The sequence below is a fragment of the Myxocyprinus asiaticus genome, chromosome 40, assembly GCF_019703515.2.
Source record: "Myxocyprinus asiaticus isolate MX2 ecotype Aquarium Trade chromosome 40, UBuf_Myxa_2, whole genome shotgun sequence".
NCBI lineage: Eukaryota > Metazoa > Chordata > Actinopteri > Cypriniformes > Catostomidae > Myxocyprinus > Myxocyprinus asiaticus.
The window spans coordinates 12,179,915-12,200,041 of NC_059383.1; the positions used below are offsets into that span (position 1 = coordinate 12,179,915).

At 38.3% G+C, this 20,127-nt stretch overlaps 1 protein-coding gene across 1 annotated transcript; it reads left to right on the top strand.

Annotated features, from left to right (window-relative positions):
* The first annotated feature begins 94 nt into the window (after positions 1 to 94).
* rars1 (arginyl-tRNA synthetase 1) lies at positions 95 to 19,568 on the top strand. Its single transcript, XM_051681275.1, has 15 exons — positions 95 to 238; positions 1,203 to 1,340; positions 3,512 to 3,700; positions 5,306 to 5,414; positions 5,520 to 5,620; positions 5,715 to 5,836; positions 6,943 to 7,063; positions 7,746 to 7,875; positions 9,341 to 9,445; positions 9,967 to 10,145; positions 10,660 to 10,769; positions 10,935 to 11,040; positions 13,291 to 13,463; positions 18,296 to 18,543; positions 19,358 to 19,568. Exons 1-15 carry the CDS (start codon positions 194 to 196, stop codon positions 19,465 to 19,467), a joined length of 1,986 nt encoding a protein of 661 aa, XP_051537235.1. The 5' UTR covers positions 95 to 193; the 3' UTR covers positions 19,468 to 19,568.
* Positions 19,569 to 20,127: the final 559 nt, after the last annotated feature.

Genomic DNA, 20,127 nt, shown 5'->3' on the forward strand with positions numbered 1-20,127 from the left:
AGTTAAGAAAGTAAAAAATAAAATTTTAGGAGATTTCGGGCAGGTTCCGCATTCATCCAAATACTGCTGATGATGTAAGCGGAAGTGACGTCGTGCAACCGGTGAAAGTCGATTTTCACGTTGGAGAAGTGAACAATTTTAAACCATCTTTGTGGCTGACTGTTAAACTGACGGTTTCCTAGTGGAAAAAAAAATGGGCGACACCGTTGCTGAGTACACGTCTCGACTTCAGCATCAGGTCTGCTTTAAATAACTCTTAAAAAGGATGAAGTTTAAAAGCTGTGTTCATGTATCCACATGCTTCTCGTGCACTGACGTTAGAGGCTGTAAGCAGCTCGTGCAGTTATGACAGTCGTGATCATTCAGTTTAATTTAACTCAGAACTACAACATACTGCATGTCGGCCAATTTTATGAGAACGAATTGTCATATACTTCTGTGTAGATGTTATGACGTATAAAGAGAGTGAATCGTCTGCTCTGTGACTGTAATGTGTCTTCCTAGACAGCATTTTGGACATAGTATGAGCAACCTAAAAAGAGCAAAGATTGTAAACAGAAATTGAAGATACAGTCTGTGTCTCAAAACCTAGTCAGTGGCATTTGTAGACAACATTTGTGGAGCTTTTTTAAAGCCGGTCGTAACCGCAAAGTTTAAAGTCTAATTTTAGCGCAGCGGTTGATTGACAGGTTAGGGAAGGCGCTTCACTGCTGTTCGGGATGCATACAGGACGGATTAGCGTTTACACATCAAATGTGATGCGGTTACATGCGTTTTTGACCACATTTAGACCTGTATTAAGCGCTCATCTCATGTGATCGGATCGTCAAAAACGGATCTCAATATCAGGTGTTAACGGGGCCATAAGCATTGTGTAGCATTCGAGACAATGAGTAGAGAGCCTACAAAAATTCAGTGTTTGATCTGTCAATAGCTTTGTCAAAGATGACTTTAGACAAATGCTTTCAAACACCTAAAAGAGGAAGAGAGCAAATCACATATACCCAGTCAAAGTGAAACTCAATTGAAATTGTTAATGGAACTGCCTGGCATGATCAAGTGCCACTATTTAGCTTGCACTTTGGAGTACTTCCTCAAACGAGCAATAATAAACAACTAAAACAAACACTCTGTTGTCAGATATCTACAACTGTTTTACCTTGACCTACTGGGGTTTTCTGTGGTTTCAACTTGCCATACAGGAAAGTGAAATCAAATTACTCCAAGATGAAATAGAGAGACTGAAAGATCCACAGGAGCTGAACTTCTCATCTTCACAACTGGATGAGTTGATGGAGGAGAATACTCGTCTGAAATACCGCCTAAACATCCTGAAAAAAGTGAGTGAATTTATGACGTTAAACACTTTCCTTATAAGAAATAATTACAGTTACACCTTTGTAATGCGGAGGAATTTGATCTGCAAGGACATGTAATTCATTAAGCTAATTACACTGTTTGAATATCTAAATTAAATTGATCAGTTCAAAGTTTGAACACATCTTCTCATTCTTTATTATATTTTATATATACAGTGCCTTGCAAAAGTATTCAGACCCCTGATCAGTTCTCTCATATTACTGAATTGCAAATTGTACACTGAAATTTCATTCTGATTGATATTTTATCTTAAAACACTGAAACTCAAAAGCAGTTATTGTGAGGTGACATTGTTTTTTTGTTGGGAAATATTTATGAAAAATAAACTGAAATATCTTGCTTGCATAAGTATTCAACCCCCACACATTAATATTTGGTCGAGCCACCTTTTGCTGCAATAACTGCTAAGTCTTTTGCGGTACATATGTACCAGCTTTGCACACAGTGACGAAGTGATTTTGGCCCATTCTTCTCGGCAGATTTGCTCCAGGTTGTTCAGGTTGGTTGGGTGACGCTTGTGGACTGCAATTTTCAAATAGTGCCACAGATTCTCAATAGGATTGAGATCAGGACTTTGACTGGGCCACTGTAGGACATTTATCTTTTTGTTCTTGAGCCACTCCAATGTTGCTTTGGCCTTGTGTTTGGGATCATTGTCAGGCTGAAGGGTGAATTTCCTCTCAACTTCAGTTTTTTAGCAGACTGAAGTAGGTTCTCTTGCAGTAATTCCCTATATTTTGCTCCATCCATTCTTCCTTCAATTCTAACAAGATGCCCAGTCCCTGCTGATGAGAAGCATCCCCACAGCATGATGCTGCCACCACCATACTTCACTGTAGGGATGGTGTGTCTTGAGGCATATGAAGCGTTAGGTTTGCGCCACACATAGCACTTTGAGTTTTGGCCAAAAAGCTCGATCTTGATCTCATCTTACCACAAAACCTTCTCTCACATCGCAGCTGGGTCACTCACATGCTTTCTGGCAAACTCCAGACATTCTTTCAGATGGTACTTTTTGAGTAACGGCTTCTTTCTTGCCACCCTCCCATACAGGCCAGCATTATGCAGTGCTCTTGATATGGTTGACTGGTGCACCATTACTCCACTCCCAGCCACTGAACTCTATAGCTCCTTCAAAGTGATTGTTTGCCTCTCTGTGGCTTCTCTCACATGTCTCCTTTTTGTTAGAGCACTGAGTTTTGAGGACGGCCTTTTCTTGTCAGTGCCTGGGTGGTGTGGTGCAGCTTCCACTTCCTGATTATTGATCCAGCTGTGCTCGCTGGGATATCCAAACATCTGGGTATTATTTTGTACCCTTTCCGTAATCTATGCATTTTTATTACTTTATCTCTAACTTCTGTGGTATGCGCTTTGGTCTTCATTTTCCTTCAGATTCACAGCCTGACCAGTGATCCTTCAACAGTGGGTTTTTTATCCAGAAAATGTGATTTTAATGATTCACAGCTGGATGCCAATGGTGAAGTAATTGTGTCCTCATTAGGGCAATGTCTTTCATTGGTGTAACCTGGCAGCTTCCACGGCACAGGGGTTGAATACTTATGCATGCAAGATATTTCAGTTTTGTTTTTTTGTTTTTTATATTTCCCAACATAAAACCAATGTCACCTAACAATAACTGATTTTGAGTTCCAGTGTTTTAAAATAAAATATCAAACAGAATGAAATTTCATTGCACCATTTGTAATTCAGTAATATGAGATAATTGGTCAGGGGTCTGAATACTTTTATATATATATTATTCTGGATACTTGAGATGTATGTATCTCATCTATGAGAACCCGTTTGCTGCATTCCTTCACTGTAATGTCCTACTCATTTCAATAATAATAATAATAATAATAAAAAAACTTTATATGTAAGCACAATTTATATTTGACTACAAACTAATTTCAAGCTTTTAAGCATAAACCTTTAGATCAAAATAATTGTGAGATTGTGAGAAACAAATTCAGTGAAATATGTCAAAACATTTGACTGGTAGTGTATGCCATTGTTTTAGATTTTATTTTTATTTTGTTATTTTAATTAAAATTAGATAAAATAATTTGGTTAGTTTGGGTTAGACTTTTCTTGAAGGAGCTGTTAGAGCTTTGTTTCCACCGTCTCTCAGAGTTTACAGGAAGAAATGTGCCAAAATGGCAAGACAATGATGAACATCAACCAGCGCTTGCAGCAGATCTTTGGGGAATCCATCAGTACTGCCTACCCTGACCTGGAGAACCCACCATTGGCAGTCACTCCCAACCAGCAGGCAAAGTTTGGGGATTACCAGTGTAACAGCGCCATGGCAATGTCTCAGGTCAGTTTCTATTAAAGAGATAGTTCATCTGAAAGTGAAAATTCTGTTATCATATATTTGCCTTTATATCCTTCCAGACCCTTATGACTTTCTGCCTTTCTGGAGCACAAAAATGAGATGTTTCACAGCATGTTGATGCTGCTCTGTTCCATATAATGAAAGCATAGAGTGACTGTGTGATGCCAAGCTCAAAAAAGAACAAAAAACAAATTTAAACTAAAGTAGTCCGTACAACTTGTGTGCTAGCTTGCATTACAAGGCTTCTGAAGCCATATGATAGCAGTTTGTGAGAAACCATCTGAAATTTAAGTTGTAATTCACTGAAAATCTTTCTGTGCGCTTTAGCCAATAAGTATTTAGTGTGAATGGGAATCTTGTTAAGAAGCTGAGAATTTAGTGGAAATATGTTTACTTCAACCAAAACAATTTCTTGTTGTTCCAAACACAGATTGATCGGTGCCCATTGGAATGATCGGTTTTAGGTAAAAATCTATGTTTTTTTCTGTGACCGGCGCTGGAGGATTCTACAGATGGATTGGTTCTACAGTATAACAACGGTCTTTAGAAGTGAAATAAAAAACAGTCACTAAGTGGGGATTTGGTGTATCTAATTTTGTCATCAATGACGATGTTCATTCATAATTTCATTCTCACTTTAATATGTCTTACTGTTTTGCTAGGAAAAATGTGCCCTGTCAGCACATACATTGTTTCTTAAACTTCATATCTTGTGAATAATAACACACCTGGTGAAATACAGTGTATGTATATATATATATATATATATATATATATATATATATATATATATATATATATATATATTTAGACAAATCCCTTCATCTGGTGAATACTGTATACAGGCTATCAAAAGCTTAATTTGGTTAATGGTTAATACAGAGCATTGTAACCGAGCCAAGTCTCTGTCATTTCGCTGGTGCATTTCGAGGTTGTTTATAGTTAAAAGTTCCACGTTATGCACCAAATCTTCCTTTTTTCCCCCCTTCTGATTATTATTGGGATTTTGGCTGATCAGTGAACTACATCTGGGATTTTATTTATTTTGGATTCTTGTAGTCTCTGTGTCTGTGTCTGTCATAGTAAGGAAAGACTTATACAGTAAATTGATTTGAAAAACTATCGGCTAATTAATCAGTTTTCTACCTTTTCCACCACATTAGTTATCGGTATCAGCAAAATCCACTATCGGTCGATCTCTTTTTCAAACCCCTTTGCTGTTAGTTTTTATCCATGGAACACTAGAGGAGAAAAGTTGTATACATTCGTATGCACTACTTTTATGGTATTTATTTGAGCTTGACAGCTGTGCTTGAAGAGCTGCGTGAAAATTCTACAAAAGATTTTTCTTTTGTGTTCAGTGGAAAAAAACAACAACTGCATACATGTTTGGAAAGGCATTAGTGCATCATAATGAATGAATTGTTTTTTAACCAGTTGTAAAGCTGTACAATTTTTACTTGTGCAGTTGAATGGAATTATTTGTGTGTGTGTATATATATATATATATATATATATATATATATATATATATATATATATATATATATATATATATATTTATTTTTATTTTTTTATTTTTTTAAGATGATGAAAACTAAGGGACAGAAGGTCAGTCCCAGAGAGATAGCAGAAAAGATTGTCCAGAACATTCCTGACAATGAGTTAATCGAGAGGACAGACATTGCAGGGCCAGGTTTGTTCAGTAAAAAAGTCACTTAGACCATTTGTTGGATCTTTTTTTTTTTTTTTACTAATTGAAAGATTTTTTCATTATATAATTGAGTGCACTTGTTTGCAGGATTTATCAATGTTCACCTCAAGAGGATGTTTGTTTCCAAACTTCTCACAAACCTGCTTGTCAATGGAGTGCAGCCACCACCTTTGGAAAAGAAAAAGAAGGTAGGAGTTCTTATTGCTTCTTATTGTTTCATAATGTTTACAGCACTTGTATGTTATCAGTCACACTTCTCCTCAATCTCATTGCTGTTTTCAGGTAGTCGTGGACTTCTCTTCACCTAACATTGCCAAAGAGATGCACGTTGGTCACTTGCGGTCCACCATTATTGGAGACAGCATGTGTCGACTCTTTGAGTTTCTGGGTTACGATGTGCTACGGTTGGTATTTATTAGCCCTATAGCTCAACAGTAGGATTCCAGAAGTAAAAATCAATTTTAGAATATCCGTAGTGAAATTAAGTTATAGCATTAATCCATAAACCTTCAGGACAAACCTACCATGATCTTGATCTTACCATGGTTGTGGTATATGCTTCTTTAAAATGATTTCAACTGCATAAAAAAATAAATAAATAAATAAAAAAATAATCTTGTTAAATGGCCAAAGTACTACACTTCCCATAATTCTGAAGCAAAATCCACCAGTCTGTGATTTTCGTTGTTACCACCTTAAATCATGACAATCTCCACAGCAGTGTTTATTTTGGCGAGCTTGGTAGCCTGTTAGCTTGCTAACAACCAAAATTTAGTTAAAGAGCACCTATTATGGTTTTTAAACATGTCTAATTTTGTTTTAAAGGTCTCATACAATAGATTTACATGCATCCAAGGTCAAAAAACACTTTAATTTGCTCATTATTTAAATTGCAGCATTAACATTTTTTCCTAGTGTCAAAAACGACTTGTTCGATGATCCGTTCTAAAGGATTCATTCTAAACTCCTCCTTTCAGAGAGCCTACTCTGCTCTGATTGGTCAGATGTCCCAGTCTGTTGTGAATGGTCTACCGCTTAGTGTAGTGTAAGAGGGCGTGTCAAAGCTGTTCGCGAGCAGCCAAGGAAGACCAGAGGCGGGTATTTTGTTACCAAATTACGTAGGTTAGTACAGGAGTAAGTCTGGAATTACTAACGAAAATACTGATGTGTTCTAATAAGAACTGTAAACAGATACAAATACCCTAGTATAGTTAAGTCTCGAACTTCTGTCTTTTTTTGTGTACACAGTTTGTAATGCCACATGGTTAGAGCTGGTTAGTTTAGTTCAAGGCTTAAAACTTCTTATCGAAACAATTTCAAAAATGCCTAGGGAAAAACACTTTGAACCAAAGCTGCTGAAAGGTGGGCAGTCACTGTTGCACTCCATAATGGACAATAGTTAAGTTAAAATGACATTTCACAGCTGCATTTGTTTTGCCTGGCATTAATCTGTGTTAATTTTGTGCTTTAGTACATCTAGTTTTTACCCCTTGTCCTACATCTTCGTCAGGTTGAACCATGTTGGAGACTGGGGGACACAGTTTGGGATGCTCATTGCTCATTTGCAAGACAAGTTTCCAAATTATCTTACTGTTTCCCCGCCTATCGGTGACCTTCAGGCCTTCTACAAAGTGAGTATCAAATGTTGGGTATCACTTTTTTCCAAGTCTTTCCAATTATGTTGTGAAATATTTCATTTCATTTGATGCTTTTCTTATTGCTTGCATAGCCATTTTGCTTACATAAAAAAACTTTTACTCTCATATTAATTGGTCTCCTATATAGCGATTTTGATATGGGCAATATTAATAGGTAAAGTTGCATTTATTTATGTTAAAATACTTTCCAATCTCAGCAAAATATGCAGAGACAACTGTAAGTAAACCATTTATATGTTCATTTCCCCAAAACGTGTAAACTGTGGCTCTGTGGTACTATTGAAACTTTGCTCAGTTTGATTGAGTGACCTGGCCAACCGGGCACAACAACATTGGCTCAACCAATGCCGTGAGTTTGGGGCGGGATGATGTTTGGTGACTCATGGGAGACAGGGATGAGGTCGGGAAACCTGTTATACAGTTCCGTTTGTCCACTTTATTGGCACAGAAATTACACACAAAAAATGAACAGCCACAGCTATTAGTGTTATTATTCAGATCTATGCTTGTTTTGTGTGCCCACAACAAAGTTTTATCTAATCACTTTTGTTTTAAAATGTAATGTAGATTTATGTTATGTTATCATATGTTCTGCCCTAATACTGTGCATCTAACTGATGTTTTGCTTTTCAAAATGTTCGCTTATGTCCATAAGGAGTCTAAAAAGCGGTTTGATGAGGATGAGGAGTTTAAGAAGAGGGCATACCAATGTGTGGTTAAACTACAGAGCAAAGAGCCAGACTTCATCAAAGGCTGGAACCTCATCTGTGAGGTTTCCAGAAAAGGTATGTGTCAGACATGCCAAGAATGTCCTTCTCACTATGTCAAATGTCACCCTGAAAATAAGACTCTTGAAAGTACGGTCATGTCTTTATAATGACAGTTGGGGTCATTATATCACAGTATCTTAGCAGTAAGTTGTTAGAATATTGTGTACTTTACAGCTATGAGACAGTGATATACCAAACTTACTGCCCCAAGCATCTCACCTCATTTACTCAAAATTCATAATGAGCTATTCTATCTCAGAGGAAATCCAGGGATTGTTTATTTTTCCAAAACAATGAAGCTCTTATGACAGACTTGCTGTGCAAATGTAAAGGAATGGTTCATCAAAAGTGAAAATTCTGTCATTATTTACTAACCCTTAGGTCATTCTAAACCTGTATGCTTTTTTTTTTTTTTTTCATACAACAGTTCATTGTGACTAGTCAAGCTCCATAAAGTTACAAAAAAAAAAAAAAACACAGAAAGGATTATAAAAGTCTTCTGAAAACACTATAACAGACCCAAATTTAAGTCGTTATACACTGAAAATCTTGGCTAGCTTTGTCTAGCTTGTGTTCATGTGCAGAATTCAAAAGTGCCGCATCATGTTTGGTTTTATATTTGTGAGAACCGATGTGTCCAAAAATGTTTTGACATCAGTGACGTTGATTTACCATTTTACAATCTGGTTGTGAACACTGGGCTAAAATCAAGTTTTGGGAAGATTTTGTGAATAATTACTTACTTTCCAGTATGTTCTTCACAAAAAGTTATCAAATGTCTTCAGAACACTTGGAATAAAGCTCATAAGTAATACAGACTACTTTTAATACTTTTGTTGTGCATTTTTTTGTTTGTTTGTTTTTTGTCCTTTTTGGAGCTTGATAGACGTGGTCCCTTTTAAACGTTGCATAGAATACAAGCTGCCTGAAGACTTTTACTTTTGTGTTCCACAGAAAGAAATAACGGCAAACAGGTTTGGAACGACATGAGGTCAAGTAAATAATTACAGAAATTCTTAATTGAGTAAAGTTGAACTTTGTCTTTAAGAGATTTAACAGATAAAGCACCATCTGTTAAATGTTATATTTAAATGTAATATTTCAACATTTAAAAGCAAAGATATTTTTCACAAATTTGCTCTCCTCATCCTCATGTTTTCAATCAGCTCTATTTAGTTTTAACATTTCATCACTGAAGGGCACAGATGCCTCTGGGCACAGCTGACCGACACATCTGTTTGCTGTGACTCTTCAGTTCAATTTCTTGATGTGACAGCATCTACTTTTAACACCTTAATCAAAACATCTTTCCTCCACTGATGCTTGTCTAATGAAGGGCAATTAGTGTGTTTGTTCTTTTTTCTGCTGATGTTATTCAAACGGACTTGGCTAACCTGGGAAGGTGCTCATTTGGTTTGATTTCCCTGTGATGTGGCTGTTGTAATTAAACAGTGTTGTCCCTTCCTGTGTGCTGATGCAGAGTTTCAGAAGGTCTACAACTGCCTAGATATACGCATAGAGGAGCGAGGAGAGTCATACTATCAGGACATGATGACAGCTGTGGTGAAAGAGTTTGAGGAGAATGGTACGTCTTTGAGGAGGATGAAGGGGTTTTTAAATTTTCGTTTGTTTAGTTAGTATTATATCATCTATTCTCATCCACTATTTTTAATAAAGATTTGATAGATGTTACATGGATATTATATTAGAGAACAATTTTTTGATGATATAATAATGTAATAATAAAATATATAACATTAAAATAATATTTATAGCCTTACACCTAATCAAATTATATCCAGCTGAATATTCAGTTTCACTTGGAAACACATCACAAATATGGAAATTGAATTGTGTGTAATCTGAAGTGTGCACATCTAGCAACACTAAACAACATTACAAAAATAATCTGTGTTTTCAGTAATGGTTTCCCAAACACTCCCTCATCTTCCTTTGGTTGAACCTTCACTTTTAAATGTGTTGTGTGAATCCTTTGATGTTTTTTTTTTAAGCAATGTACATGTGTCCAGTAGGGGGCACTGTTGTTTTAAGAATTATCTTAGTCACCGCCACTTGCTCTACCATTTCCCCCTTTTCTCCCATCAGGCCTGGTGGAACTAGACGAGGGCAGAAAGATAGTGTTTGCTCCAGGCCAGTCTGTTCCCCTGACCATTGTTAAATCAGATGGAGGCTACACTTACGATACCTCTGATCTGGCTGCCATCCGAAATCGTCTGTTTGACGAGAAAGCTGACATCATCATCTACGTGACTGACAGTGGACAGGTATGTCGGTTTAGGTCTTGATATATGGGTATATAGTAGAAAGTGTGTATGAAATCTAGAACAGACCCCACAGCACAAAACTTCCTCTAGGTAGCTGATGTGTATGAGGACACAAGCACACTCATACAGCAGGGGTCAAAGGCACTGGGCAAGACCACAAACACACTTCAGAATGCAAACGTCAGTATGTTTATAAATATGTGCGATAGACTGCTCACCTCAAATATTAATGTGGTCAAAGCCAAGAACATGACCTGACCATGCCTCTATCAACATGGCTAGTTTTGAATTCTGTCCTGTTTGGAGAATTAGACAAATATTTTTCTGGGCTAACATTGTTTTTAAAACCCTATGAAATCAAAATTAGCTTTAATATGGCTTTTAGAATACGTGTGTTTGCTTTGGAACATCTATATGCTTGTGTACTCCAACACGGATGCCCTCTAAGATGTGTTTTTGTTTGAGTGATGAGTTGCAAATAATATAACTCTGTGTGTGTATGTGGTTATGACAGGCAATGCACTTCCAGGTGATCTTTGCTGCTGCTCAGATGATCGGCTGGTATGACCCCAAGGTCACTCGTGTAGAACATGCAGGTTTTGGCGTAGTGCTTGGAGAGGACAAGTACGTTTATCAGTATAGAGGATCCATTATTATATTTTTACGAAGGTGGTCCAAGTAACAATAATGTAATGCTATAATGAGTGTATTGTATTGAAAATAATCCTTTGTAGTTCACTTTGTGGTTGTTAGTGAATTAATAGTGTTGTTTCTTTAATTCAATCCCAGGAAGAAGTTTAAAACTCGTTCAGGAGACACGGTTCGACTAATGGACCTTCTAGATGAGGGTCTAAAAAGATCTATGGACAAACTAAAGGAGAAGGAGAGAGATAAGGTGAGCAACTCAAACAGGGATAAAGCAAGTGCCTTCTGCTGTTTACCGTGAAAACTCCTGTCTACAATGAGTCCTTCAGCTCAGCTCATAAAAGATCATAGGATTTTAAATAAGACCAAATGTGTTAATGGTAATTACTGCCTATGTTATGCATGACTACATTGTGCACAGAAATGAAAGTTATCCTAATTAACTTTCCCTTTATGATTGATTTCTCACAAACAGCACAGAGATTGTCTTACAGTAAAGAAATTTGAGGAAGTTGTCTTGTTCTAGACTCAAGTAAGCAAAGCTAACGCTTAGACATATAGATGTTCTGAAATGTTTTTCCTGTCCTTCATTCCTGGAAAAATTAGGGGTGCATGTACAATTTTAATGTTTTGGAAATTTTAGTATTTGATAGCCTGGTGTACCAAGCAGGGACTAAAAATTGTTCAAGGAACGAAAACCGAAAAAGGAATGAAATTCTTTGCAGAACGTAACCAAAAAAAGGAAAAATATTATTTTAAATCGTTCCTGAGTGAAAAACGTAATTTTTCAATGCTGGCAACCGGTTATAACTGGTTCATTTTCGTTTCAGTATTTTTTTCATGAATCCAAAGGCCAAAGGGTTTATGACAGTACATTTTTGGAACTACACCACTTCATGTTGCCCGAAAAAAAAAAAAATGAAACCTGTGCTTTGATCCTGAAGGAAACTGCTGCATCTCACATTTCTTTGCCTAATTGCCTGATGTGGGTGAATACAGATACATAGAAAACATTATTAGAAGTAAAAAGTAGTTGTTTCCATGTCTTCACTGAAGTATTGTTAGATTTAATGCATTGATACAGATTTGATTCTGCCAGGTTTTGACTGAGAAACAGACCTGTAATTAAAATTATACTGAAATTAACTGTATGATTGTTATAAATTCTCTGCTGATAAATCCACCACACTGGAAAAAATTGAGCCAAGTGGCTTATTTTGGGTTTGTTTTTCCAGACCAAGTCACTTGTTTCTCTTGCGATATCTGGCAACACTACAATTGTTATTTCACCCATCCCTTAGCGCAGAGTACTGTCATTTTAAAAAGAACGTTATTAAACGTTTATATTTTGTTCTAACCGGTAACCATTTGGAAGAGAGGCTGCAGAACTTTTGAACCTGAATGAAAAAAATACAGTTTTTACTCAGAAATGATTTTGTTTTTTAGTGTTTAGTCTCTGGTACCAAGTATAAAAAGGTTGCATATCCTTTAAGTGAAAATGACTTGTATGTGTTTTGCAAAGCATCTTTTTAAAGAATATTGAAAATTACACATACTGCATTAAATTAGGCAGTTAAGTTAGCAGGCGTGTAATCGTGCAATGCATCTTTGAGCATACCAGTGATGTAGGACAGAGACAGTACTGATCTATTTTAAAGGGGGCTTTCACACTAATAGTTTAGTCCGAAACAAAGCAGGGTTTGCATGAAAAATTGGTAATGTGAAAGCTGTTTCGTGGACCGGGGAGCAGACCGTGGGACCAAACCCGAGACTACCTGTAGAGGTGGTCTGAGTTCGGTTGCAATGGAACTGTGGTGCGGTTCTCATGAGTGAGAAAGCAACCTGTACTGAGGTCTGCACTTGTTCAGGAAGTAAAATAACTTGCACATGCATTTTTGCTGATTTAAGCATAACATCATCAGTTGCACATAAACAGTCACATACGTGCACCATGAGTGGCAGGGGACCATTGAGGTGAGGTGCCTTTTATAAATGTGCGTTTGTGAGCGTGCATCCAGCTGTGTCCTCAAAAAGATGGTTTTTGAGCATCTGATATATTCGCCTTCTCCTGAACATGTAAAGCTACTGAATTAAGGCATGCACCACACAGAGGCACAAGTGTTGTTCACTCTGGCATGCAATATGACACCAGATTAATAAAAAACACACAAATAAAGCGACCCACATTGTGTTCTCCGTCATGTGCACGTTTGTGATGTTCCAAGTTGATGATGGAAAAGCCTGAAGTGAGTCTGAAACCAGACCATTGCTGCAGGGGGTGCCAGGGACAATCACACTCCGATTCGGAATGCAGCAAACATGCCCAGTATGAAAACCACCTAAGATTTTTATCTTGTTAAAGCACCCTGCACCACTCTTTATCCCTTCATACTTCTGTTGTAGCCTTGTGGTGAAAGGTCTGGCTTGTTAACCGAACGAAAGTTTGATATTTCAAAACCCACATAGGGTGATCACCATTTTGACTCTGTGTGTGTTGCAGGTGTTGACCCCGGAAGAGTTGGTGCAAGCTCAACGTGCTGTGGCCTTCGGTTGCATTAAATATGCAGACCTATCAAAAAACCGCATCAATGACTACGTCTTTTCCTTTGACAAGATGCTTGATGACAGGGGAAACACAGCGGCCTACCTCCTCTACGCCTTCACCCGCATCAGGTGAGTCCTCAAGGGATTTAAATCTTCACCCGTATCAGATAAACTCTCCTGGGGGAAATTTTACCTGCATCAGGTGAGGTCTGCTTTGGCTTTCATATTTTCTTCCACATCAAATGAGCCGTGCTAGGCATTTATTTGATCCCCTACATCAACTGAGCACCTCTGAGGATTGATACTGTATCTTCACCTGTTTAAGGGGAGCCCTGATGGGGATTTATATCTTCACCTGTTTTAGGTGAGGCCCTCTGGGTATTGATTTAGGTATTGAGATTGCTTCAGATGAGCCCTGCTTAGGGATTCTTATCTTTATCTGCTTCTGATGAGCTCTACTGGAGATTGATATCTTTAGGTGAGATTGGAATTTATATCTTCACCTGTTTCAGGTGGGCCCTACTGGGGATTGATATCTTCACCTGTTTCAGGTGGGCCCTGCTGGGGAATGATATCTTCACCTGTTTCAGATAGGCCCTGCTGGGGATTGATATCTTCACCTGTTTCAGGTGGGCCCAGCTGGGACTGATATCTTATCCTGTTTCAGGTGGGCCCTGCTGGGATTGATGTCTTCACATGTTTCAGATAGGCCCTTCTGTGGATTGATATCTTCACCTGTTTCAGGTGGGCCCTGCTGGGGATTGATATCTTCACCTGTTTCAGTTTGGGCCTATTTGAGACTGATATCTTCACCTTTTATGTAGGCCCTGCTGGGGATTGATATCTTTACCAGTTTCAGGTGGGCCCTGCTGGGGATTAATATCTTCAACTGTTTTAGGTTGGTCCTGCTTGGGATTGATATCTTAACGTGTTTCAGGTGGGCCCTGCTGGGGATTGATGTCTTTATCTGCTTCAGGTTGGCACTGTTGGAGATTGATATCTTGACATGTTTCAGGTGGGCCCAGCTGGGGATTGCTGTTTTCGCCTGCATTAGGTGAGACCTGCTGGGGATTGATATCTTCACCTGTTTCAGGTGAGATTGGGATTGATATCTTCACCTGTTTCAGGTGAGATTGGAATTGATATCATCACCTGTTTTAGGTCAGCCCTGCTGAGGATTGATATCTTCACCTGTTTTAGGTCAGCCCTGCTGAGGATTGATATTTTCACCTGTTTCAGGTGGGCCTTGCTGGGGATTAATATCTTCAACTGTTTTAGGTTGGTCCTGCTGGAGATTGATATCTTCACCTGTTTCAGGTGGGCCCTGCTGGGAATTTATATCTTCACCTTTTTCAGGTTGGCACTGTTGGAGATTGATATCTTGACGTGTTTTTAGGTGGCCCTGCTGGGAATTGCTATTTTCGCCTGCATTAGGTGAGACCTGCTGGGGATTGATATCTTCACCTGTTACAGTTGAGATTGGCATTGATATCTTCACCTGTTTTAGGTGGGCCCTGCTGGGGATCGATATCTTTACCTGCTTCAGGTAGGCCACTCTGGGGATTGATATCTTCAGCTATTTCAGATGGGCCCCACTGGGGATTGATATCTTAAAAATGTTTTAGGTGTCCCAGCTGGGGATTGCTGTTTTTGCCTGCATTAGGTGAGACCTGCTGGGAATTGATATCTTCACCTGTTTCAGGTGGGCGCTGCTAGGGATTGATATCTTCACCTGATTTAGGCTGACCAGGTTGGAGATTGATTTCTTCACCTGTTTTAGGTCAGCCTTGCTGAGGATTGATATCTTCACCTGTTTTATTTGGGCCCTGCTGGGGATTGATATTTTAACGTGTCTTTAGGTGGGCCCTGCTGGGGATTGATATCTTAACCTGTTTTAGTTTGGCCCTGCTGGGGATTGATATATTTACCTGTTTTAGTTGGGCCCTGCTGGGGATTGATATCTTCACCTGTTTTAGTTGGGCCCTGCTGGTGGTTGATGTCTTTACCTGCTTCAGGTAAGCCATTGCTGGGGATTTATATTTTCACCTGTTTCAAGTGGGCCCTGCTGGGAATTTATATCTTCACCTGTTTCAATTTGGCACCATTGGAGATTGATATCTTGATGCATTTTTAGGTGGCCCTGCTGGGGATTGCTATTTTCGCATGCATTAGGTGAGACCTGCTAGGTACTGATATCTTCACCTGTTACAGATGAGACTGGGATTGATATCTTCACCTGTTACAGTTGAGATTGGGATTGATATCATCACCTGTTACAGGTGAGATTGGGATTGATATCATCACCTGTTACAGGTGAGATTGGGATTGATATCATCACCTGTTACAGGTGAGATTGGGATTGATATCATCACCTGTTACAGGTGAGATTGGGATTGATATCTTCACCTGTTACTGGTGAGATTGGGATTGATATCTTTACCTGCTTCTGGTGGGCCACTCTGGGGACTGGTAACTTCAGCTGTTTTAGATAGGCCCTGCTGGGGATCGATATCTTTACCTGCATCAGGTGAGCCACTCTGGGAATTTATATTTTCACCTGTTTCATGTGGGCCCTGTATTCTGCACTGATGGATGGTGAATACCAGTTGCAGTTTTGCCAGATCTTGCAAGAGAAACAAGCAACATGGTCTGGAAAAACATAAGCCACTTGCCTCACGAAAATAAGCAATTAATTTTTTTCCTGTGTGGTGGATTTATCAGCATAGAAATCATAAGCAGTTATTTAACAGTTACCTATAATTTTTATTTACAGAACTGCTTCTAAATCAAAACCTGGCAACATCAAATATATATGAATGCATCATATCTAACAATAATTCAGTGAAGACTTGGAAACAATGAGATAAGAAAAGTAAATTTTTACCTCTAATAATGTTTACCTTACAGAGAATGCAACATCGACAACGGGCAGTTAGGCAAAGAAATGTGTGATGCAGCAGTTTCTGTCAGGATCAAAGCATGTGTTTCATTATTTTGGGCAACATGAAGTGTAGTTCCAAAAATGTACTGTGATATACCCTTTGGTGTTTGGTTTCATTAAAATATTATCTGAACAAAATTAACCAGTTATAACCAGTTACCAGCATTTAAAAATAAATTTTCACTCCGGAACAATTGAAAATCACTTTGTTCTGGTTTTCGGTTACGTTCTGCTAAAAATTTAATTCGTTTTTGGTTCCTTGAACCATTTTTAGTCCCTACTCGTGAGTGAATGCATGCATCTGCTGTGTTGTAAGTGTGTTTGGTTTTCTGGCTAAAGTTTGTGTGTGTGTTTGTAAGATCTACGTCTCTACTGGCCATAGTGGATGCTCGGCAAAAGTGGTCTCTTATTTTAACTCTTTATCACCTTGTTTTCTTTCGGTGTTTGCTCTTCTTTCTCAGTAGGGCTGTTGACCTGATGTCAGGAGCTCAGGGAATCAAATACCCTCTGGTCTCATAGCTATTCTTTTGGAGAGCCTGTTGCTGTTTTTTTTTTTTTTTTTTTTTTTTTTTTATGTGGGTTTTTCAAAACAGTTGGTAACAGAACCATATTTAGGGGCAAGTGAAGATGGAGATAACAAGTGAAGTAGCAGTAGCCAAAAACATGAAATTATTGGCCAAAGCAACGACTGTTACTAAATGGTTGCATTTTGCCATTTACCATTTTGCCAATTTTCCCTAACAGGGCAATTAAACTTTGCAAGAGGCCGCACTGGTGCGACTACAAAGTTGGCCGACTCTCTGATTGTGCACTCTCATTTTTTGTTGTTGCGTATGACAAATATCAAACGGCAAACGTTCCAAACACGAAATGAAACCGCTCTACCCAGATCAGTCAGCATGGCTCAAGACTAAATGAACAGATCAGCGAGCACGAGCGCTTGTTTACATGTGGACCTGTCGAGTGCTCAGCCGCACAGATCATCATAAACAGCGCTGCGAGTGGGCGTATTAAATAGACCCAACATTCTAAACAGCATCGAAAAGGAATAAAGGAGAAATCTGTGCCATCATGCACAGACAGATATTGTAAGGCTTTCCATCCACACAACACAGATATTGAAAAATATTTACCATGAACTTATATCAATATATTAATACATCAATATAATGGGGTAGTGAGGGAATAAAATTTTCTTATGAAACATGTCATAATTTGTCTTATGGTTACTGTCCATCTAATCATGGTTTTACTTTCACATTTGGTCACAATCATCATTTTACAAATACGACAGTTAAAACTATGGATACAATGGAACTTTCCTTCTGTGTAAAATCTTTTTTAATGTTCTCTGATTGTAGAAAAAGGCTTTGTTTTTGCATGACTGTATTTTAATTAGCAAGATCTTGATGAAAAGAACTCATTTCCACTGTCAGAGTATATTAATTTAGCCCCACCCCCCAACTGGTGCGACTAACTTGGGTGCTTTTGCGACCATCTGTGGAACTTGGTGGCACCGGTGCTTCCACTCTCAAATGTTAGTCTGGAGCCCTGGGTTGGGATTTCAGCTTTTAATTTCTTTGAATGCATCCAAAAGAACCTAATCCTTAATCTCTCTGGAAGTAGGCTAAATTTATGTGAATTTATGTGAACTGTCACACGAGTCAAATGTCACCCCTCTTCTTTTTAGCATTGTGCACTTTCATTATAAATGCAAGTCTTCTGAAACCATACAATAGCTTTGTATGAAGAAAAGACTGATTTTTTTTATTTGTTTGAAATATTCCCCTCCACGATAGCTCTCAAATTTCTTATACTATGATTTCAGATCAAACTCAGATTTTGTGCACAAAGATGCATCATAAAATGATTGATGTCCGTGTCATCAGACAGCACTGTTTTTTGCATGTCTCGTAACAAATGTGACATGCCAGTGTTTGAATAGGTGGATGCATAAATGACATTCAGCAGCATCATAATACAGTATGTATTATAACACACCTTCTCGATTTTCCCCCAGGTCTATAGCTAGACTGGCTAATATCCAAGAGGCCACCCTGCGTAAAGCAGCCGAGACCACAGAAGTCATACTTGATCATGAAAAGGAGTGGAAACTGGGTAAGTGTATCCTGCGCTTCCCAGAGATTCTGCAGAAGATCACAGATGACCTGCTACTCCACACGCTCTGCGACTACTTATATGAACTGGCCACCACCTTCACCGAGTTCTATGACAGCTGCTACTGTGTGGAGAAGGACCGGCAGACAGGTGGGTTCCTCTCAGGAGCACGATTCAGGGGTCATTAGTGTTCAAAGTGAGCAGGGTCTATATATTCCCAGTTGCATGATCCCTCACAGTGACAAGTGTAAATTGGTATAGCTGGACAAAGAATTTCACCTTTATACTGAGAACGGAAAACTTGCTCAGAGCCAAAACCATTTAAGTGTTCGTTCACCCAGTAATGAACATTCTGTCATGTACACACCCTCATGTTGCCATGTTGTTCGGGGGGGAAGAAAGGATGAATTATTGTTGGCTTGCACAATTTAAAAGATGATAAAAATGAGTTGAAATTTAGGATGCAAGTCATCATTGCTGAAGGTTGTTTTTCACACAGTTGTGTACAAGTGCTAACCAACAACACATTTGTTAATTTGAAAAGGGAGAGCTAATCCACAACAATATCAGACACAGAGTCCCTTTGCTGTTTTCCCATTTCATTCTCTTTAGCAAGAACTAGTTACTAAGGCACTGAAAAAGCCACATTCTCTTAAATTAAACAGCTCTTTTAGTCTTTTAATATAGACAAATGAAATTGAGTTTTACTGAAGAGATTGAAAATGCTCTTCTACTTATGTGGCTTTTAGGTTTTCTTTCATAATTTTCTTGTTTTCTTGTAACAGGCACTTAAAGTTATTTTAATACATTTATATGGTAGATTGTAGAGCGTTTTGATTTAATTAATGAACTTTTAACCACCAAGATGTGTGGCAGAATATCCTTTATTTGATTGATTGAAATAAACCTGCTTCTTTGAACATGGCCATTTTGAAAAATGACTCATCTGCATGATTTTTCTCAGGGGAAGTGGTCAAAGTCAACATGTGGCGGATGCTCCTCTGTGAAGCCACAGCAGCTGTGATGGACAAAGGCTTTGACATTCTGGGTATCAATCCAGTTCAGAGGATGTGAACTAGTCAATGCCTCCCTCCTCTGAACATGAGACCTTTTTCCGAAACATCAGTGTCCCCATGGATTTTTATGATATGCCAAATAAAACTCATATGACTACCCAGTTTGTGCTTCCTGTTAATTTTTTCATAAATATCATACTAGCCTTCTGGACCTTGAAGAACCACCAAATATGTTGTCAAAGCCATTCTCCAAAGTAACATATGTGCTTGCCACTTCTGGAGTGTCCAGCGATTGGTATGCTTGGTTTGACCCTTTCTTTTTATAATAACTTTTATTATTGTCAGGCAAAATGGATGAGCTCACTTATCTTTGATTTATGACCATTACTCATTTTTTTTTTTTTTTTGGTTGTATTCCTCAATATGCATAAAACATTGTTCTTCCTTTAAGTAATTTCTTAATGTGTTTTTTATTCACTGGTGTATTGCTGTTTCCACTTTGCCTTTAGCCAGATGCTTTCAGTGAATTATTCAATTTGAGATAAAGTAACTTATTTCATTTAAGATTTTTAATAGAGTTCAGTGTTTTCCTTGCTCTCGCCATCAGGATTAACTGAATTGGGAGTGATAAATGCAGCATCCAAGCCTGATAATCTGTATAAAGATTAAGTGGAATGATATAATTCACTCATTGCATCACTGGTTATTTACTCATTGG

Coding starts and splice junctions, on each gene's coding strand:
- rars1 (XM_051681275.1), top strand. CDS start 194: ATGGGCGACACCGTTGCTGAGTACACGTCTCGACTTCAGCATCAG. Junction 3,701..5,305: donor GCGCCATGGCAATGTCTCAG/GTCAGTTTCTAT, acceptor TATTTTTTTAAG/ATGATGAAAACTAAGGGACA. Junction 10,146..10,659: donor ACGTGACTGACAGTGGACAG/GTATGTCGGTTT, acceptor TGGTTATGACAG/GCAATGCACTTCCAGGTGAT.